Genomic DNA, 23094 nt, shown 5'->3' on the forward strand with positions numbered 1-23094 from the left:
CAGAGAAAAACCTAATTTATTTCCTAAATCAAAGATAAATATTTGTCTCAGGATCGGATATAAAGATACATTAGCATAGGTTTATATCAAATCTTTAAATAATTATTATACACGTTTTTATTTTAAATAAAGGAACCAGCTTTTGATCCGCGCGTCCGCGCGGATGTCTTTTTCTTTTATAAAGAAAATTATTTTTCAACATTTCAATTTTACAGATATATAGAATTTACATATAACATTTTTGTTTAAATTTGGCATGTCTACGCATAAACATTCTTATTTTTTATATGTTATAATTTATTGTTTAGACTTTTCAATTCCTTGTTTGTTCATATGAATTTATTTGTACTTTGTAAAAAATTGGAATATAAGAGCATGAGCATTGGTGAACCCCCTTGGGGTTCACATGATTTTTTTAATATTTTTTGTGGGTCTATGAATAGTTATGAACCTGTATTTGTTTTTTTTGCATTGGTGAACATGAAGAAATAGTTCATAAGACTAAAATAATAATATTTAATTTTTTTTTAAATTCATTTTATTCAGAATACATGAATAAACTATTAAAAATATTATTAAATTTGTGAAAACTATTTATTCACTACATTAAAAGAGTAGATTATATAAATTGAGAAATTGAAAAATATACAAAGCTTATTCATCTTCATCACCAAACTTTTGCCAAATGTTTTCCATTAAATCAGCTTTCAAACGAGAATGCTTCTCTTGATCTCGAACTTCTCTGCGCATGCCTAACATATCACCAGCTTGAATACTTTCTCTGCTTGTCACCTTTGAAGTTCTGTTTGACTCTCCTGATTCGAACTCAGAAGTATTTATTTGAGCGTATCCGTGTCGTTCGTTCTCTACTATCATATTGTGCAATATGACACAAGTTCTCATTATCTTACCTATCTTTTCCTTGTCCCATTGTAGAGCTGGGTTTTTAACAATTGCAAACTTCGACTGTAATACTCCAAAAGCCCGTTCGACATCTTTTCTGACGGATTCTTGCTTTTGTGCAAATTTCTCGGCTTTAGGACCTTGAGGAAGTGGGATGGATTGGATAAATGTTGACCAGTTTGGATAAATTCCGCCAGTAAGATAGTAGGCCATACGACAAGTGTGGTTGTTGACCTTGAACTTAACTTTAGGCGCTCGACCATGTAAGATGTCATCAAAAACAGGTGACCGATCAAGAACATTGATATCGTTGAGTGTACCTGGTAAGCCGAAAAATGCGTGCCATATCCAAAGATCTTGTGATGCCACGGCTTCTAAGACAATTGTCGGCTTTCCTGAACCCCGTGTGAACTGACCTTTCCAAGCCGTTGGGCAGTTTTTCCACTCCCAATGCATACAGTCGATGCTGCCTATCATTCCCGGAAACCCCCGTACTTCTCCAACATCGAGTAATCGTTGAAGATCCTCGGCTGTAGGGCTTTGTAGATATTCATCTCCAAACAATAGTATTATTGCATCAGTGAAATTTGCCAAACATAAACGTGTTGTACTGTCACCAAGTCGGAGATATTCGTCATATGTATCTCCCGATTGACCATATGCCAGCATACGTATAGCTGTCGTACACTTTTGAAGTGGAGATAGCCCGTTCCTTCCGCAAGCAGTTCGTCTTTGCTGAAAGTATGGAACTTCATTACTTATACGTTCCACAATGCGAAGGAACAATGATTTGTTCATTCGAAAACGCCTCCTAAACATTTCCGGTGGGTATGTAGGATTATCATTGAAATAATCGTTCCACAGCTGATTGTGTCTTTGTTCCCGAGCTCTTTCGATATAAGCCCGTCTTTTGGACTTGTTGTGGTGACCATGAATCACTGAGTCGATGTAATTATCAACAACTTGGTCGACCATTTCTTCTAAAGCTTCATCAACTTCATCACTTGATGAGGAAGACATTATTTTTTGCCTTATCCTTCATTGAAAAGACAAGGAATTATTTTTAATTTTCATAATCCAATATTTTTTTAACTGAAATTCTTTTAGTTAATCCTTTTTGTAACATCATAATTTTCATAATTTTTTTACTTAATCCATATATTTTCTTAAGTTACAATTTTTAAAATTGTTATAATCCCTATTTTCGTATCAAAAATTCTTTTTTATTTACTCCATATTTTTTAAAATTATATTTTTTTGTACTTAATCCATTCAATTTTTTTCATATTTTAAAATTTCCAGAATAATCTTTTTATTTTACACTAGAACATATAATTAATGATGAATCTGTTTTTTTACAAACTTTATAAAAATAATTCTCTACAAATTTTCATAAATCTTTAAAATTGTTTTTGTCATTTTTTCATAACCATTTTTCTACATTCTGTTTTCTTTTCTTACTTGAACTTACCTTGTGACTTGAAGCTTGATCGATGGTTGGGAATTCAGCAAGTGTTGTGAGGGTTGAGATATGAAAATAGAAGTGTGGTGATGGCTCGGGTAAGACGTGAAGAGCAGAGTGGTACGATGATAATCAATAGAATCACTGAGGTGATGATAATGAAGTGAACACTTTGCTTTAAGAGCACTAGACATGATGATAATAAAGTTTAACTCAAACTGGAGTGGTGATGATAATGAAGTGAACACATCCTTTATATAGAACTGGAGTCATGAAGTTATTATCACGGGTACAAACACCCGTGATGAGTACAAAATACAAACCGTCACTTGGAAACAAATCATGTGGGTACATACACCCATATCCGATGGACCTAAACTGAGTGTACAAAGATACAAAATAGTACACTCCCGTGAATGTCAGATCCTAGTACTACAAGCATGATACATAAAAAACCAACAAGTGACCTCCACTGCAACAACTACTGAGCTCCAACACGTTAACTCAAACCCGTGACCTGCACTCTCTCACATGCAAATGAAAAGAACACAGAATCAAGTTCAAGCTTTACTTAAAAATTCAGTCAAGTTAAACACACTTACCAAATCAAAGCATTTCACCAATTAGTTTAGTCTTAAGTTCCTTCTCTTGAGAAGAAAGTGTCTCCTCATTTTTGGCAAGGAGACGATCAATAATCTTTTGTTTAGAATACATATTTTTCATAGCTAGCAAGCTCTCAACTCGATCAAAAGCAGCTTCATTCCCGTGCTTCCCGCGCTTCCCTGCTTTGCTGGCCTTCACACCCGGAGGCCTAACATCTCCATCGTCAGGTACGACCTCCGGAGCTGGTTCCTTCCTCTTCTCCTTTGCACCACCTTTGACGTGTGACCTCCATTTCTGATCAAACCTCAGCTCCCTCCAGCAATGTTCAAGTGTGAATTTGACGTTGTAGTCATTGACGAAGATGTCATGTGCTGCTTTCATGACATCATTCTCATTTTGCCCGCTCGACTGCTCCTTCAAAGCTGCTTCATGGCAACCAACGAACCTGCTCACCTCCGCATTCACCCTTCCCCACCTCTGCTTACATTGGCTCCATTCTCTAGGAACGGAGCCAATCATCTGAGGGCTTGCGTTGAAATACAGCTTTATTCTCTTCCAAAAGGCCACTACCTTCTGCTCATTAGCGACTATGGGATCCTTGCTCTTGTTCAACCAAGCGCTAATGAGCACAAGGTCTTCTTTCACACCCCACTTTCTCCTTTCCAAAGGTTTAACTAACCCGGGCGAGTTACCTAATGCCTCAGCAGAGTCAACGTCTATAGATAGACTGCTCTGCGAAGCTAAAAGGTTCACAAATCCGGGAGAGTGTGAGGGGAAAGGTTCCATGTTTGGTTTCTCGTTTAGGTTTGGTTTGGTGATTAAATGTTTGAGGGTTTTTAGTTGTCGATTTGCTAGGTTTTATAAAATAGGTTTTGCTTTCAATTAACTACAGCAGAAGATGGAGTAAACGAAGTCTACCTAACACAACTTGTTCTCATATAGCAGTGAATACACATCAAATCACTAGAAGATATTAACTACGCTAAGTACCATTTAACACAGCAACCAACAACCAAAATTTATTATAGATTTTTATAAGTTGTAGTTAGAGTTCTAGGTTCTAGTTCTATTTATTGTTTAGTTCCACAAAAGCTAAACATTTTCGATATAAATGTATAACAATCAACAATTGCTAACAGTCATTATGGAACTACATCTAAAGTTTGGTTGACTCTTACCTTCTGTTTTCAGTCGAAGCAGACCTTCTCCACCGTTGCAACCTGCACGGTGAGCAAATCTACGTGCTCACAGAGGAGTTGAACCTGCTCCTGGACATGTAAAAAAAAAAAAAAATTATTAGTCAAGCAAGAAACAAACGAGTAAATAACAGAAATTTTTTTTATAAACAAACCTCCAGTCTATCGAGCTGTCTACCGAGATTCGACGCCCCCAACATCACTTCTTCAGCCTCCGCCACCCGCTTAGTCAACCTTTCAATCTCCTCCTGCACACCTATAACCCGTCAGCCTTGGTTACAACAAAATCAAATCATCACACAGTATTCAAATGATAAACCCATAAGTAAACTGTGTAACGGAACACTTACTTCGTAGTTCTTGCAGGTGAAGAACCGTTTCCCCGGAAGAGTGTCGTAGTCGTCCTTCCGGCGAACCTCATCGATGATTCTCCCACCACATGGACACCTTCTAGGAATCCCGTACTCTGAATCGCTCACGTATGATTGCATGTTTATGTGGTCCTTCTGGCTCTTTGAATTCCTTCTCTCCTCCACCGGATCCATCTGCGAATAATACAAGTATTAGATGATAATAAAGGAAAAAAATGAGTTACGGAACCATCAATCAAACTCCCAAAATGATTTAAATCCCTAAATCAAAAAGCCTCAAATCGATTTAAAACCCTAAAACAAAAATCCCCAAATCGGTTAGAACCGTAAAAGATAAAACCCCTAAATCAATTTAAAACCGTAAAACTAAAAGCCCCAAATCGATTTGAAACCCTCAAACAAAAAATCCCCAAATCGATTTAAAACCGTAACACAAAAAGATGGAGAGGAGGTGGAGAATTCTACCGTCGATCAACTCAAATACTCACCTAAGAGGTGGAGAAGAGAAACCGGAGTGGATTTGCTGGAGAATACCGCCGGAGATGGAGGTCGCACAGAGAATCGCCTCAGAGAAGTAAAAACCCTAGCTTTTACGGAGATGAGAGAAATGAATCAATAGACGCCGAGACCCTTCTTTCTCTCTCGCCAACGCGGAAAGGAGAAGCCACTGAGAGGAGGACGCGTGGCTTGAACCCGCCCTTTACGAGTTCAACCGTAAGGCCCGGTTCGGCGAAACAAACCCATTTTTTATTACATTTTAATCAATTGGGTCTATGTACTCGAACCCGTGAACCTCGCATGATACCTCAATAGGCATGCTCTAAATAATTAACATGTATAGAAAGTTAGAAGAGGTGTATGAGAGGATAGAAAGTTCAAAGCAGAGGATGATGATTGAGTTGGAGTAACAGAGGATGTAACCTACAAAGGAGCTTGAGTTGCAACTAATGAACATGTCGGTGGATATTCAGATGGAGCTTGAAATATCCAAGCTTGGCAAAAGTAGAGCTGCTGCTTCAGGTAAAGAGGTCTAAAATTTAATGGTCTCTGTTAAGCAATTATTTAAGTCTCCTCTTTTTCCATTATGCTTCTCAGCCAGAGAAAGATGAAGTTGATCATCTGAAAGCCTACAAATAATATGAGTAACATAAACATCACGTTAAAAAGGAACAATTAGTCACAGATCAATTTTTTTTTAAAACAAAACGGAGTTAAAATCTTTGTGTTAACTCTAATGCTTCCGGGATTTTTGGATAGGTAGAGGCGTGATACATCTAAAGAGTTAGTGGTTTGCAGCTCCCCTAGTAAAGTTACAACATACGTTATTTCAAATACAAAAATCTATTGAGAAAAACTTACAAAAAAAAACCTGTAAAGAAATTGATTTTTGTAAACCTCATTTCCTTCGTCAATAAAAGGTTCTAGACATGAACTTGAACTCGTCAATTGGATTTGAAATAGTCATCTTAGACATGTTTAGTTTTTGGTAGCGTGCAATGATATGGTTTCATGAAAGATAGATGATATATATATATATATATATATAGCTGGCTTGTTATAGGTAGGTTAAATAGGAAATACTAACAAAATATATTGTTAGTTGTGATATATGCGCAAATTCAAAGCGAATATACGATTTTAAATTAGTTTAAATACATTTTCTTTTAAATTAAATCACAGTAAAACCAGAATATTCGTTATTGAAGATAAGGAATACGTGTTTTCGAAGTTTTGATAAGAGAATATGGAGATTGTGTTAGTTAATTGATATTTTTTTTGTTACAGTGATTGCGTTGAAATAGGAAACAAAACTTTGGTTTGGAAAGCACATTATTATTAGTATCCGATAATCTCTTTAGATTTAGATTGTTTGTGTTAGTTGCTTGATATTGTTATATTTATGACGATTGTGTGGAAGTAGTAATGTTGGAAGATATTGAGTTTAGGAAAATAGTACATTATTAGTTATGATTTTGTACACCGAAAAATCTAATAATACTAACAATAATAATATTTTTTGATGCTCACTATTATAACCCAGTATTTTAAATATATAATTACATTTTATACATGTTTGATCTAATCATAGAATTAATCAAACCATAAAACCGAGTAAACAAAATAAAAGATGAAATTTAAAAATTAGATGACAAAAAGTTACTTGATAGCAAAACAATGATCGCAAGACAATGTCTATTACATTATTTATAAACATGATATATATTGGATAGAATTATGGGGTTAAGTATTTGTACTATAGGTTTTTTAATGTAGTCAAATTAAACCGAGGCATGCTGTGGAGAATTACGTATTTTTGGTTCATTCGGTTTAGTTTCCAATTAAATGGGAGAAGGGGACGTAACTTATTGGTTGTCTAGGAAATTTGAAAAACGACAGTTTCTTAAGGTTCATTCAGTTTAGTTCCAATTAAATCAGTAAAGGGGACATCAGTTTAAGTTTGGTTGTTAAGGAAATATTCAAAGCGACAGCCTAAGTCAACGGCATAAGATTGTAATCCTCGACGAAAACTCAGGGTTATTTCCAATGTATAATTCAGTTTTAATAGATTAGATGTAATGGTTTTAGTGAATCCAATAATGTATGTAGCCGTTTCAAAACGTTAAACATCCGAATCAATTACTAGAAACACTAGGAACAAATAAAAAAAAATGAAATAAAAAAAAATGAAGATGAATAAAATTAAAAGAATAAGTGGGAATGATTGTTCCTCTTCAAAAATAATGACGAATAATTTTGCGTTGTTATTCTATGAACGGTGTATTTTTATGGGAATCATAAAGAATTGAATGTTCCTTCTCATCCTCTTGGTCACCAATCACATACTTAGTTTAGGCAATAAAATATTCTATTTTGAAAATACTATGGATGTCTTGGTCAGTTTTCTTAGATATATACATACGTAGGAAAGAAAATAAGTGAAAGAATCTGAATACATATTTCAATATTATTGTCACAGACTCATTGGTCAACCGACATGAATTAGTTTGGTCGGTAGACAAATTAAAAATGGAATTATGATACATGGAAAACTAAAATTTGCCTAAAAGCCATGCGTCTAGAACCGTCTGCATAAATATTTTAATTATCTTCTCATTAATTACTAACTACCAAAATCTATTGGTAGCAAATCAAACATACCCCACATAAAGATTTCGAAAGAAATCAAACAAATATATCAAAATAAGAAGTAAATAAAATATATGCAAAAGAGAGAATTAAAGGTCCCGCTTTCTTGCTTATTCTCTTAGATGTGGTCATATCAAATCTCTATATATTGACATTTCCAAACTCTCTTCCAATCCATAATCTCATCAAATAATCGCACTTAGGGGAAGTTTACAAAATTCATCATCTCCGCTACTATATAAGTACGTTCTTCTTCCTTCACCTAATCCAACTTAACCTAAAAACCCACTCCCTTCAGCGAAAATGGCTCCACCGAGCGTAATTAAATCCGATGCTGCAGTCAACGGCATTGACCACTCAGGAAAGCCTCTTTTCCGGCTAGAGGGTTCCGATCTCCTAGCCAATGGTCACGTTGTCTTAACCGATGTACCGGTTAACGTGACTGTCACTTCTTCACCTTACCTAGCCGACAAAGACGGAGAACCAATGGACGCCTCTGCCGGTTCGTTCATCGGGTTTAACCTCGACGGTGAGCCACAAAGCCGCCACGTGGCATCCATCGGCAAACTCAGGGATATTCGGTTCATGAGCATATTCCGTTTCAAGGTCTGGTGGACTACTCACTGGGTCGGTTCCAAAGGATCCGACATCGAGAACGAGACCCAGATCATCATCCTCGAGAACTCCGGATCCGGACGTCCTTATGTTCTCCTTCTGCCGCTTCTCGAAGGCTCTTTCCGTTCGTCCTTTCAACCTGGAGAAGACGATGACGTGGCGGTCTGTGTCGAATCCGGGTCGACCCAAGTGACCGGGTCGGAGTTTCGTCAGGTTGTGTATGTTCACGCCGGAGATGATCCGTTCAAGCTCGTGAAAGACGCGATGAAAGTGGTCAGGGTTCATCTGAACACCTTCAAGCTTTTGGAAGAGAAAACGCCGCCGGGGATCGTCGATAAGTTCGGGTGGTGCACGTGGGATGCGTTTTACTTGACGGTGAACCCTGAAGGTGTTCATAAGGGTGTTAAGTGTCTCGTCGACGGTGGTTGTCCGCCGGGTTTGGTTCTGATCGACGACGGTTGGCAATCAATTGCACATGATTCCGATGATATCGATGTTGAAGGGATGAGCTGTACCGTCGCCGGGGAGCAAATGCCTTGCAGGTTGGTTTATTCCGGTTTACTCTTCAAATTGTGTTTGTTTTTGTGAATTTTAGTTATTCTTGTCTTGTTTCTAACGGCTTAGCTTTGTTTTTTAATCTGATCTGAGTATAGTTTTAAAATTTTAATCCGATCTGAGTGTAGTCTTGTCTTCTTCCTGCTGGTTAGCTTGGTTAATCCGGTTTACTCTTCGCTTGTTCAATTGTTATTGCGAATATTAGTTATTTTTGTCTTGTTCTAACGGTTTAGTTTGATTAAAATTCTCAAGACCCTTAACTTGTTTTTTAGTTCCTTACACGGTTTGGTATTATTTGGTTTTCACTTTGATAGTTTATTTTTTATTTTTTTGCATTTTTGCACGGTTTAGTGTGGTTTATTAACAGAAGAATGTTGAAATTTGATTTTTTAAGCATAAACACTCATGAGACTAGTGTGGTTTAGTTTACTCAGATTATATTTTCGATTTGATTTGTGATTTGAAATCTTAACACCCGTTTAATCTGGTTTAACAGGCTTCTGAAATTTCAAGAGAATTTCAAGTTCAGAGACTACGTCTCTCCCAAAGATCCCAACGAAGTCGGAATGAAAGCTTTCGTCAGAGATCTGAAAGATGAATTCTCCACCGTTGATTACATCTACGTCTGGCACGCGCTTTGCGGTTACTGGGGAGGTCTCCGTCCCGGAGCTCCTACTCTTCCGCCGTCAACTATTGTCCGACCGGAGCTCTCGCCGGGGCTTAAGTTGACGATGCAAGATCTTGCCGTTGATAAGATCGTCGATACCGGAATCGGATTCGTCTCGCCGGACATGGCGAACGAGTTTTACGAAGGTCTGCACTCTCGTCTTCAAAACGTCGGCATTGACGGCGTTAAAGTTGACGTTATCCACGTAAGTTTTTTGAGATTTTGGGGCTTACCGTTTTCATTACATGTCATCGACACCAGATGAGAGAAACTTAACACGTGACATATCTTTAAACACGTGGCAGATACTGGAGATGTTGTGCGAGAAATATGGCGGGAGAGTTGACTTGGCTAAAGCTTACTTCAAGGCGTTGACGTCGTCAGTGAATAAGCATTTTGACGGTAACGGCGTTATCGCCAGCATGGAGCACTGTAATGACTTCATGTTCCTTGGAACCGAAGCCATCTCTCTAGGTCGTGTCGGTAAGTTTCTACCTCAAACTGTAATGGATTCATGTTCCTTGTCATCTACTACTTTAATATTTATCTAATCTAAGACTATTATTGCTACAATATGTTGGACCATTTTTATAATTCTTATAGATTTGAGCTATATTAAATTTTTATTTTTAAACATAAATAAATGATCCTTTTTGGATTTGAAATTGGTATTAGGTGATGACTTTTGGTGCACGGATCCATCGGGCGACATTAACGGCACATATTGGCTGCAAGGATGTCACATGGTCCACTGTGCATACAACAGTCTTTGGATGGGAAATTTCATCCAGCCTGATTGGGACATGTTTCAGTCCACACATCCTTGTGCTGAGTTCCATGCTGCTTCTCGGGCCATCTCCGGTGGGCCCATTTACATCAGCGATTGTGTGGGCCAGCACGATTTCGATCTCTTGAGGAGACTCGTTTTGCCTGACGGTTCGATTTTGAGGTGTGAGTACTATGCTCTCCCAACTCGTGACCGTCTCTTTGAAGACCCTCTTCATGATGGAAAAACCATGCTCAAGATTTGGAACTTGAACAAGGTACTAATGGTTTCTTTTCATTGTCTCGTTAGTGTGCTCTTATAACCTCTCTACTTTAACTAATTTTGATTGGCGGGATTAGAGCACTCTTAAACTTGATTGAATCTGAATACTTGAAAGGGCTTCTGGTTCTACTTGTGGCTGATTGAGACCTTAAGCCTTAGCTCTTTCTTTAGGATTTATGATCGTAAAATGTGTTTTTATTAAATATGAAATTCTAATGGTGCTTTACTGCTTCTGAGTGATCTTATTCGTTCTTATTAATTTTCTGTTTGATTGATTACAATCTTTTGTTCTGTCTTTTCTTAGTACACTGGAATCATCGGAGCATTCAACTGTCAAGGAGGAGGATGGTGCAGAGAAACTCGACGCAACCAATGCTTCTCCCAATGCGTTAACACGTTAACCGCCACAACAAATCCTAATGACGTTGAGTGGAACAGTGGGAGCAACCCGATCTCCATTGAAAACGTTGAAGAGTTTGCTTTGTTCTTGTCTCAATCCAAGAAGCTTGTGCTGTCCGGGCCAAACGATGATCTCGAGATCACTTTGGAGCCTTTCAAGTTCGAGCTCATCACTGTCTCACCAGTTGTCACCATTGAGGGCAATTCGGTTCAGTTTGCTCCAATCGGATTGGTTAACATGCTTAACACTAGCGGTGCAGTTCGATCCTTGGTTTATCATGAGGAATCCGTTGAGATCGGTGTTCGTGGTGCTGGAGAATTCAGGGTTTATGCATCGAAGAAACCTGTGGCCTGCAAGATTGATGGTGAAGCTGTTGAGTTTGGGTACGAAGAGTCAATGGTGATGGTTCAAGTGCCTTGGTCTGCACCAGAGGGTTTGTCTTCTATTAAGTATTTGTTTTAGAGTTATAGAAGGTGCTTATTTGTATCCTTCTGAACTCCTTAATTATGAGCTCCGTGCCGTTTGTTTTTCTATATGGTTTCTGAGAGTGAACAACTAAAATTTACCCATTAGGGTATAAGTTATTGGCTTTTAATTGTTTCTTTTGTTTTGTTTTCAGTGGTGTAGTTTGTACTGTCACTATTATTTTTCATATTTATTTGTGAAAGATAATATTTGATGTTTCAGTTAAGTTTAGCTTCCTTTTCAGTGTCATAGTTTTATATCGAGCTGGTTGGCTGAATACATCTAAGTTTTCAATTTAAGTTTCTAGAAGGAATGAAATAAATAATTTGGGAAATAGTGATACTATTATTAACCCCGTGCATACACACGGTTTTATTTTTGTTAACAAATAAAACCTAAGTTCAGTTATACATAGATAACTAAAATTACATGTATAAAATAACTAACTCTGGCTTACCAAAAAGAGATGAGTATACAAAAAAATTATTCACACACTTATAATTGACTAACCACAAACATATAAAATCACTTCAATTTGTTCATAAAATTTCACTTTGATTTAAATTTGCTCTTTGAGTACAAATATTAGTATAAAGTTTTCTGTTTTATTTCTTTTTGTCTTGCCTTGCATATTTAACATGTAGTTTATGGCTTTTTTGGTTTATTATATCCATTAGTGTATTTACTATTCCATCTTCAAACGAAAAAAATCTTACAGATCCAACTGAAAATATCAGCATGTAACAGAGAAACATCAATCTATGAAGCAAATCAAGAAGTAAAAGTCGGTAAACAATGAAAAGTAATTAAATCTGAATATATAAGATAAATGATAAGCGTTACATAACACTTGCCTAAACCATTCAAACCCTAGTAAATATACTCTAAATATAAATCGTATGTTGATGTGAAAGCAAAGTTGATAAATTATATGTATAGAGAACCGTCAAAATACCTTTGATATTAAGAATATATATGAATTTGATTGTCTGAACGCCTATTTTCTGGATGATGCACTCAATCTGAAAAATAATTTGAGATATCAAACACCTGAAACAAACAAACAAAAAAGTTGAAAGCAGCGAGATGGAAAAATTTACCAAGAAACGTCTGAAACAATTAACACATACACGTAGCTAACATATACAGATCTCTGCTTAATTTGTTTTAAAATATAACCATTGTTCCTATAACAGCACCATTGTCATCTTCAACACTTCACGTTTTTCTCGTCTCTGCAACCGTACATAAACCTGTTTATTTACGGGAAATCTGAAACATTGAAATAACAGGGGAAAAATGTTATTCCAAGTGTGTTTTCAACATATATCTGTGTAGTAGAAATACTCTTTAACAATCTGATCCTTTAGGAGGTGAATTAATAGAAGCGCTTAACTTTAAAAAAAAAAAGCCTTCCTGTGATTTTACCACGTTAGTGTATGTTTTTTTATCTTCCGTCTTCTCTCTTTCTGGCGGATCTTACCATGAATCTCCAGCAGTTCGTATAATTCAGATCCACGCTTTCTCGAACCTTCTTGGTCCTAAACATGTTCTGATGAAGCAATAAGATAGTGTCACTGCTAAATATGAGTTGTTGAGATCCTTTCCTCAGAAATTGAACTCTGCTCTAGTTCAAAACATTCATTATATATGGCCCCAATTTTGAATTAGGGTTTTGAAATAGAAGAAGGAGCATATCTCTGTTATGACTGATTTGGAGTTTTTCTTTTGTTTACGTATCGAATCTGGAAGATATAGGAGTAGAGATGTCAAACAGGTTTACCCATCCCGTTCCATCCCGTACCGCGGCGGATTAGTCGTCGAGCGGGTTACAGCGGGCCTGTCTTGCGCGAGCTGCGGTCTTCAAATTGCCGGCCTAAACCCGTACCGCATAATATATAGGCCTTGCCGGGCCGTCCCACGGGACACCTCCTTATCAAACCGCCTGCTACAGCTTCTTTCATGAATGTTCAAGTAGAAGAATTGTGTAAGAGAGTTGAAGAGAGCTCATTAAGCTTCACTAAAGCCTTTTCAAAATCAATGCCACAAAGCTCCATTTGTGCGTGCGTTCTTGAGTTAAAAGCTTTCTTTTGTTATCAGCATAAGCTTTTGTTGAGTTTGAATCTGATTGAGTTGTTGTCTTTATAATTATTTGGCTCAAATGTTGTATGCCTTCATCAAACCATTTCTTTTTTTAATTATTTGGATTGAAAAAAAATTCGTGAATCACTTTGCCAAATTATACAAGTGACGTGATATACAATTAATTTTTCTCCTAAACAACACTATTGTAACCAAATTTAATTTAAAAAAAACACCACTTCACAGTACTGAAAACAAAATCAATCAACTTAAACAAGAAATATCACATTGTTATAAAGAAATTCATAGTTGTGTGTAATAAAAAGAGAAAACCAAATCAAAACACCACGAGAGCTCGAATCGCCATCGCTGGAGCTGGAGTCATCATCGCCTGAGCTCGAACCATTATCCCCGGAGCTTGAATCATCATCGCAAGAACTCCTTATGTTTTCTAGGGAGAAAGTCACAAGAATCGCTCTCTTCTCACTCTCTTTCTCGTTATTTTAGGTAAAATAAGAAATGAAGAAAAAAAAAATGCGGGTCCATGTTATCCCACATGACCCGTTTCGGCCCATCCCGCAAAAGACCCAATCTTGCAAAAACCCGTCCCGCGAGGCCCGCAAATTTACGGGCCTAGAAAACCTCGTCCCAATACCGTACTGCGACTGTCCTTTACGGACCAGACCCGCGGTCCAGATCCATGATTGCCATCTCTATATAGGAGCAATGAAAATTGAAAAGAATAAGATCGTGGAGCATGGGCTATTCCAAAAAACGTTGATACGGTTAATTTTTTTCTTAAGCGTTTCTTTTTTCTTAAACATTATCTAGTTTGATTTTTTTTTAATTGTAAACATATCTTATGTGGTAGAATTTGATTGGATAGGTGACTTGTGCTTTGTATATAAAGGATAAGTTCTCCGTAATGAACATAAATCGGCAAAAAAAGAAACTGCTTCAAAAACAACTGGATCTTGACAACCAGTGAAAAAAAGTAGAAGAAGTTAAAAAATAAAGGGAAAAATAAACTCCTGTCGAAAATATCGCAAAGGTGGACATTTAACCATTTCATTAAAGGTATTTTCTCGTTACTTTTTTTTTTTGGTAGGGTGCAGGAGACATAAGTCTCCTACTCTTTATTCAAATCATAAAACTCATTACATGCAAATTTGCCGAGATCTAGATACCCTCTGCAAGTCCTCCAACAAAACATAAGCAACACAATCTAGGACATCTTCAAAGAAATGTAACCCAAACGATAGAGAAAACGCATAGTTAGCCAATCCATCCGCCAGATAATTAGCCTCCCTATACACATGAGAAATTTTGACTAACCAGTCTCTTGATATGAAGCCATAGCACAGACGTACTAGCTAGGAACGACAGGGGATGAGAATCATGGATCCCTGTCTGAAGAAAACCCGCCACACTCTCCGAATCAACCTCCAACTCCAACCGACGAATCCCACGGTCCCATGCTATACACAAGCCATAGTATACTCCCCACAACTCCACCAAAGGAACTGAACAGATGCCTATGTTTATTGCAAAACCCCCATTCCATTCTCCATACTCATCGCGAATAGCCCCACCCGCCGTAGCAAGTCCCGGGTTACCTCTAGATGCTCCATCCGTGTTCAGTTTGAACCAGCCATTTGTTGGTCGATTCCATGAGATCGGCTTCTCCACACGTTCCCGGCTCTGCCCATGTTCCTTTAGTTTTACATTTGCTTCTATCACCTCCCGAGCCTTATCCTGAAGGAACTGCACCCTGTCTCGACATTTTCCTTCCTCTCCAAAAACATACCCACATCTTCATTTCCAGCACCACCAAACAGTCAGAGAAAACAGTGTTGGCCATAGCTCCCCCAATCCTGGTCTATTCCTTGCAAGGTTGTCATAAAGCCATTCTAGGAGAGGTTGGTCAAAGAACCGTTGTTGTCTGCTTAGGGGAACAAATCGCACCCATAACCCCGCAGCTACCGGACAGTCTCGAAGAACATGAAGAATGGTTTCTTCTCCCCCCTTACACAATGGACACATACTATTCTCACTCAAATGTCTGGTTTCCGTTCCATGTTTGTCATGATCACCTGATGAGTTACCAGCCATAGGAAGACTCGTACACGTTCTGGAGTAGTGACACGCCAAACCCGCTGATATAAGGCTTCCATATTAGGTCTCGGCTCCACATCCCTGGTTAAGAAAGCATAAGCTGAGTTCACAGAAAATAAACCATCCTTGCTCCCTCCCCACGACATTCTATCCCTTGCACCCGTAACATCATTAATCACCACTGAAGCCAACCTTAGATGATTTGGCATTGACATATACGGTTCTATTATATGCATTTCCCAACCAGCGCCAGTTTGCCAAAGATCCCGAGCTCGTACCTCCACCATCTCTTCCGGAATATCCATTGTACTCAACTCAGATAGTGGCTCATTCAACAACCAATTATCCTTCCAAAAACGTACTCGACGACCATCACCAAGAACCCAAGCCAAACTCGGGACAACAACCTCACGCAGCCCCAATACCAAACTTTTCCATGTTGGTGACCAAGTTCCTTTAACGCTTAACCAAGATAAATCATCCAACTCGCCAACTCGAAATTTTTTTCGCAGAATCTTAACCCATAGGCCATCCTGTGTGTTCAGCAACCTCCAGCCTAGCTTTGCTAGTAGAGCAATATTCATTTCTTTAGCTAACCTTATCCCCAGCCCACCTTCACTCTTCGGTTTACAGATTTTTCCCCAAGAGACCAGATGATGTTTCCTGTTTCCCTCACTGCTCCCCCAAATAAACGACCGAGCAATTTTATCAAGTTGATCCAAAGTAGATATCGACAGAGCGATGGTACTCATCGTATGTACTGGAATCGATGCGAGAACAGACTTTGTAAGCATGATCCTCCCTGCCAAGCTCAAGAATCTCCTTTTCCATCCCGCAAGTTTAGACGACACTCAATTACTTCCCCAAACGTCTCTTTATTAATTCTTTTTTGCAACACCGGCATGCCCAAGTACTTTCCCAACTCTTTTGTTCCTCTGATTCCACTCTCAGTACTTATGGAATTCGCTAAGTCCCGATGAACATTTGCAGAGAAGAAAATCAAAGATTTCTCAAGACTTACTTTCTGCCCAGAATCTCCACAAAATCTCTCTAGCACCTTCCTAATCACCCGAATTTGTGAGATTGAGGCCTCAGAAAACAAGATCAGATCATCTGCAAAACAAACATGGGATAAAGCTGGTCCACCCCTAGATAGACTGATTGGTTTCCACTCCTTCTTGGCCACAGAAAGATCAATTTGATGGCACAAGCGCTCCATGCATAATACAAATAAGTATGGTGAGAAAGGATCGCCCTGCCGAAGTCCACGTTGAGGTGTAAAAGCTTCTGTCCTCTCTCCATTCCACAATAGACTCATTCCCGGGTTTGTCACGCACTGCATGATCCATTGAATCCATATCCCGGGTAGTTTTGCTGCGTAAAGAGTATCCTCTAGGAAATCCCACCTGATTCGGTCATATGCTTTCTCGAGATCCAACTTGAGCAGCATCCAACCTTTGCGTCCTTTCTTTTTCCTCATTGAGTGAACCGCTTCCTGGGCCACAACAATATTGTATGTACTAAGCCGGCCTGGGATGAAGCTGGCTTGCGCTGGACCATAAGCTTGGGCATAAGTTTCTTCAATCTCAACACCATCGCTTTAGTTATTATCTTGAGCAAGACATTACATAAACTGATTGGTCGGAATTGCATGATTCTTTCTAGCTTGAAGACCTTCGGTATTAAGACCAGCATTGCATCATTCATACCCGTAGTAAGAACATCTGATTCAAAGAACTCAAGCCCACACCGAGTTACCGACTCCCCCACTACTTCCCATGAATCTTGGTAAAAGACCGGTTGAAACCCATCTGGTCCTGGAGCTTTAAACTTCCCCATGGATCGCATCGAAATCTCAACATCCACTGCAGAGAACGGTTTATTGAGTATCTCCTTCTCACCCCTCGTAAGTTCAGTGAAGCCTTCTTGAGAAAGTTTTTCTGTATCCAAATTGATATCTTCCGTTGAGTACATGCGTTTATAATAAGCTATGGCCAGCTTTTCTAACTCCTCTGACTGATCTACCCAGCGCCCCTCATCATCCTTCAGCATTTCAATTATGTTCCTCTTCCTCCGAACAATTGTATTCGTATGATAGTAATTCGTATTCCTATCACCAAACACTATCCACTTTTCAGGTTATTTTTGGTACCAGAGCATCTCCTCTTGTTCTAGAACCACATCAAACTCCTTCTGTAAGCCAGCTTCCCTTAACAACAAATCATCAGTTGGGTTCCTCTCCAGCTCCTCCTGAATTCCCTTGATGTCACTGATTAGTTTTCCTTTCCGTTGCTTTACATCCCCAAATATCTCCTTATTCCATTTTTTGAGCTTTGCTTTCAACGCCACAAGTGCCTCAGGCGTACGCATCTCCCCATTCCAAGATGCCGCAAGTATCTCCTTAAAACCTTCATGTTTGAGCCATGCCGCCTCAAATCGAAAAGGTCTCCTCTTGGGGTTACCTCTCTGTTCAGGCTCTAGTTGCACATAGGCTGGTGTATGGTCTGATGCTAGAAAGGGAAGATGAGAAACTACTGCCTCCTGCCATCTTACTCGTGTCTGAGCACTACACAAGACTCTGTCCAAACGTTTAGCCACAAAGTTCCGGGTATCTTTCCCTCTTCTCCATGTGAAAGTGTTACCTCTAAAACCCATATCCACCAAAGCTAGCTCATTTATCCATTCTCCAAAAGCTAGAGAGTCCGGTGAAAGTCTACCATTGCCCCCTGACCTCTCATCCAACCGCAGTATAGTATTAAAATCTCCACCTACCAATACTGGTTCATCAATATTTTCAATTACCCGCTTCAAGTCTCCCCATAACCCACTCCTACGACTCACTGTAGGCACAGCATAGACAGCTATGAGGTGAATTACCTCACTCCCAATCTCAACACGTGCATGAATAAACTGTTCTGACGATTCCAAGATCGTTAGAGCTCCAGCATGATTCCTCCACAACAACCAAATACCACCACTCTGACCAACGGCGTCCACCCGAAAAGAGTTATCAAAGCCTAGACTCTGACATATTTTCATCGCTTTATTCCCTCCCGCATGGGTCTCAAATAACGCAAGAAAATCAGTATCGAACTTCTTCAAAATATACCGAATAGAACGTCGGAAATTGGGTTTATTTGCCCTTCGACAATTCCAGAAAATGCAATTCATCATCTTTATTACGATAAGGTCTAATTGGATTACCGGGGAACCCTGTCATGTGAGGTCCAAAATCCTTCCGTCCCCCTGCTCTTCCATCTGCGTCTCCGTCTCCCTTTGTTCCATCTCACTAATGGTACTATCCATCGGATTCTCCAACTCTTCATCTCTTAGTTGCAATGGCTTTACCGTAACTCTGGGTTCCGCCACACTCTCCCTGAAGGCACCCCCAGCTCTCCCTGCCTCCAAACTTTCCACTCGCAGTCGTTTCCTCGACTCCGATAGACTGACTTCCCCTTTAGTGGGCCCAAACACCAAACCTCTAGCGGGTTTATTGTTTAAATTTTTGGGCCTTCCTCGTGCTCCTTCTACTACTTTCTTCCCAGCCCATTTCTCCTTGTTCACCATTTTCGAATCCTTTCTTATATTCACCTTCCCTCTCCAAAGATTAGAGTCTCTTTCCCTTGCAAAATTTCCTTGTTCTCATTTCTTTTGATGTTCATAATCTGATTCTCCTTGATCTCCTCGCCAGACACAATCTCTTCTCTTGATTCACTTCGATCTGTATCCAGCTCTAAACTACCAAATTTGTTGGATATCGCAATGTTTGCGATTCCCCCGGTCCGCGGGATCTCTTGGACATTCCTGTCTGTCTCCCCGCCGGCTTCCGCAGTCCTGCCGTTCACCAGTCGATGCAGTATCTGCGTCCCTCTTCTTGAGCTCCTCACCGGAGTAAAACCATTCTCCTGCACTATTGGTTCTTGTCTAGTGGGTGATCGCGTAGCTGACTGTGCCTCCGTCTGTATAGCTACTTCAGCCAATCTTTCCGCAATTGTTCTTGGGCATCCATGAACCAAGTGTCCATAAATTCCGCATTTTGAACAGATCTCAGCTAACCCTTCGTAAGCTACAAAGTATCTCTCTCCGTTAATTAGGACTGTCCCTTTCAACGGCTTTGCAAGATTAACTTCTACACAAACTCTCGCAAACCTTGCTCTTTCAAACTTCAATGTGGTCAAGTCAACACGAACTGGTTTACCCAAACCCTTGGAAATACCCATGAGGATCGATCGATGGTAAAAGTTCACTGGAATATTTGTCAACCAGATCCAAACCGGCGTCGTAATGGTGTCATCTCTTAACGGATCGAACTCCGGCGACCAAGCTCTCACCATGAGATAACTGCCAAAAGCCCTCCATGGACCCCCTGTCAGTGCCGCCAAATATTCACCCTCCTTCTCGAAACGAACCATAAAAAATTGTATGGGTAGGTCCATTACATACATTCCTCCTTTAGGGTTCCATAACTCTCTTAGCTTCTTGCTCAAGGCAGAGATCGGGACGTTCCTTCCCAAAACCCTACAATCATACACTGCTTCCACATCCCATTCATCGCTTCTAAAACTTCCGGCTCAATCGTAATCGATGATTCTCCATCCTCTCCATTCGGAAACTCCACTCGTAGCCTCTCAGATACAAACACATCATCAATCAAACTCTCTGGAACCGGCATACCTCCTCCATTCGTACCCACCACTTTGGATGCATACGAGGCCGCCGCATCCGGTGGATCCCCTGGTGGTCTCGCTCTCTCTCCCACATCCATCATGGTTGCATCACGGTCTCCCGACTCCGAACCCCTACCCTCACCAATCGCCAAAACCCTAATCGTCATATCCCGCCGTTCGTTTCTAGGCTGTAAATTAGTTACTATAGCGTTGTTCTTTATTCTTAACATTTGATATTTTGAGATAATGTATAAGATGTTGTGTATTGCAAGAAAAAAGAAAAGAGTATAAAAATGTCGTGTAATATCTTATTAAAGTCAAGGAAGCATGCCAAAAATTTATTTCCTAACATCTTTTTTATTTTCAATATTTTTTCTCCTTTTTAACATTTCACATCATCTTTTCTCTTTTTCACCTAACTTATTCAACACCCATTTCATTATAAATCTCTACAATAATTTGTTTTAAAAAACTCAACACCCTGTCCAACTACTTTTAATTCTTACTAAATAATTTAATATAAATATTTCCTTTAAATAATATTATATTATTTATATTAGACATATGATTTTAAATGTAATATCTCGACTTTTTGGTTAATATTTGGATATATCGGATAAATTAAATCTATGTTTTTCTGATTCAACTACAATATTTTCATTCAATACATCAAAATTTTGATAAATTTTGTTTTTTTCATTTTATTTGATTCTTATCTTAAATTTGTAAATATATTTTAGTAGATTATGTATAATTTAATGTATGTTATTTTGAGAATCAAATAATGAAAATAAACTAAGGTGTTAAAAATGGATTGATTTAAAATTACATAAATCGATATAATAACAATAGTCTTTTGAAACCTTATACATATATATAAATTATACAAAATAAATTAATTTTAATAGTTGATTAATATTATTTGAGAATTTCATACTTATTTATTAATATTTTGAGTTTTCCTATAAATTTATATGTGTAAAATTATTACTATAAATAATAAAATAGTAAATTATTATTTTTTTTATATTTTTACTATTACAATTCAGTTTTAACAAAGATTGTAATAGTTATTGCAATCTATTTATGATTACGAATTTATTTTTATTTTAATCGTTTTGGTATTTAAATAGTAGTAGGATTAGGAATTTATATGAAAACAAATTGCATAATTGTTAGGAGAGTTTTCAGATATCGTATATACTTATCAAAAATTATAATATTCCTAAATTACGTAGGATTTTGCCTTTCTAAGGTAAAAATTGGATTCTAGAAAATATTAAAAACTGTAAATAAGGAAAAAAGGGAAAATGCTTACAAAAAAAGGAAATTACATGTAAATTTCATTAAGATGACCCACATATGCAACCAATGCGAAGATATTGCATTATAATAACAACTTGGTTAAAAAAATGGTTTTTTGTAAATATGACTCAAAATTTGAATTCAAACACAAAACTAACTCATGTTTTTTTTGGAACTTTGACTTGTCTCTTTCACCCCCAAAGTTCAGATTAAAATGCCATCACTTTTTTTTTTTTTTGAAAATGCATATTTTACTCTATCACCCTCATCTTCCTCAAGTATTCACAATATTGCTATTGCCATCAATACATCAACCACCATGAACAACCAATTTGAAGCTCTTAATGCACCTAAAACTCGATTTACACTCTTTCTTTCTCAATTCTTATGAAACAAAAGCAACATCTCTTTACTTTCTCTCCATATTCATCCAAAAAAAACCCAAGATTTTGATTCCAAAAATTTTATGGTTCATAGAGCCATTGAAGCTTACGATTCTTGGTGGGTCCCTTTTGTTTGAGATTCTGGGTGTCTGGAGAAGACTTTTGTGTGCTAAACAAGTTATCTCACTGGTTGAAACTATGAAATTAGTTTTTTTCCAGATCTGTTCGTCCAGACGACTTCCGGGTAAGTCGTCTGGCTGTAGACGACTTACATGGAAGTCTTCTGGTCAATGCAGAGGTTAATTTTGCAATTGACTTTTAAATGTGTTTTTCTAGACGACTTACATGGAAGTCGTCCATCTTTGTTTGTTAAAAAAAAAATCGAGACGACTTCCATGTAAGTCGTATAAGGTAAACGGGTTAGTTTTGCAATTGACCGGATTGTGTCAGAAATTTGACTTTTTGTGGACGACTTACATGTAAGTCGTCCAGGAAAACTCAAATTTTTAACACAATCAGGTCAAATGCAAAACTAACCCATTTTCCTTAGACGACTTACATGGAAGTAGTCTCGATTTTTATTTTTAACAAACAAAGATGGACGACTTCCATGTAAATTGTCTAGGTTAAAAATCAATTGCAAAACTAACCTAAATGGACGACTTCCTAGAAGTCTACCAGTCGACCTCAGTGGAAGTCGTATGCGTTAATGTTTAATAAACTTTCATTTTTTCTAAAACAATAAAGACTTTTTTTTTTTTGTTAATTCATGTATATTAGTCAATATTGGGGCTGCCGAATGAAATTTATAACTTAATTGGTATATTTATAAGGTTACCAACATTCATGCTTAGTAAAGTTTTTAGTTAATTGAGAAGACTTCCGTGGAAGTCTTCTACGTTAGTTTTTTTGTAAATTTGTTAAGTAACTTTAAGATATGTTTATTTAATTTTCAAAAGTGTTAAGTAACTTCAAGAATATCAAGTAACATGCTTTAATGTGTCTTCTCAGATCATATGATATACTTTTTACTTATGTATCTAATGAAAGTGTTCTACCTTTGAACTTATGTAATGGTTTATCTTTTGTGAATTTGACTAAGTTTTCTTG

At 38.0% G+C, this 23094-nt stretch overlaps 5 protein-coding genes across 5 annotated transcripts; 1 reads left to right on the top strand and 4 right to left on the bottom strand.

Moving 5' to 3' along the window:
* Positions 1 to 654: 654 nt before the first annotated feature.
* On the bottom strand, positions 655 to 1923 carry LOC111211738. Its single transcript, XM_048755919.1, has 3 exons — positions 1590 to 1923; positions 1320 to 1457; positions 655 to 1043 (listed from the first exon to the last, which is right to left on the bottom strand). Exons 1-3 carry the CDS (start codon positions 1921 to 1923, stop codon positions 655 to 657), a joined length of 861 nt encoding a protein of 286 aa, XP_048611876.1.
* Positions 1924 to 2971: 1048 nt separating this feature from the next.
* Positions 2972 to 3754, bottom strand: LOC106354954 (glutathione S-transferase T3-like). Its single transcript, XM_013794989.1, has one exon. The coding sequence runs from the start codon at positions 3752 to 3754 to the stop codon at positions 2972 to 2974; it is 783 nt and encodes a 260-aa protein (XP_013650443.1).
* Positions 3755 to 7790: 4036 nt separating this feature from the next.
* Positions 7791 to 11675, top strand: LOC106434993 (probable galactinol--sucrose galactosyltransferase 5). Its single transcript, XM_013875853.3, has 5 exons — positions 7791 to 8839; positions 9349 to 9724; positions 9825 to 10002; positions 10195 to 10562; positions 10872 to 11675. Exons 1-5 carry the CDS (start codon positions 7986 to 7988, stop codon positions 11427 to 11429), a joined length of 2334 nt encoding a protein of 777 aa, XP_013731307.2. The 5' UTR covers positions 7791 to 7985; the 3' UTR covers positions 11430 to 11675.
* Positions 11676 to 17768: 6093 nt separating this feature from the next.
* On the bottom strand, positions 17769 to 18668 carry LOC125586108. The gene has a single exon (XM_048755920.1). It carries the CDS (start codon positions 18666 to 18668, stop codon positions 17769 to 17771), a length of 900 nt encoding a protein of 299 aa, XP_048611877.1.
* Positions 18669 to 19216: 548 nt separating this feature from the next.
* LOC125586109 lies at positions 19217 to 20041 on the bottom strand. Its single transcript, XM_048755921.1, has one exon. It carries the CDS (start codon positions 20039 to 20041, stop codon positions 19217 to 19219), a length of 825 nt encoding a protein of 274 aa, XP_048611878.1.
* Between the last annotated feature and the right edge of the window lie 3053 nt (positions 20042 to 23094).

This window comes from Brassica napus, chromosome C4, assembly GCF_020379485.1.
Source record: "Brassica napus cultivar Da-Ae chromosome C4, Da-Ae, whole genome shotgun sequence".
In the NCBI taxonomy this organism is placed as follows: Eukaryota; Viridiplantae; Streptophyta; class Magnoliopsida; order Brassicales; family Brassicaceae; genus Brassica; species Brassica napus.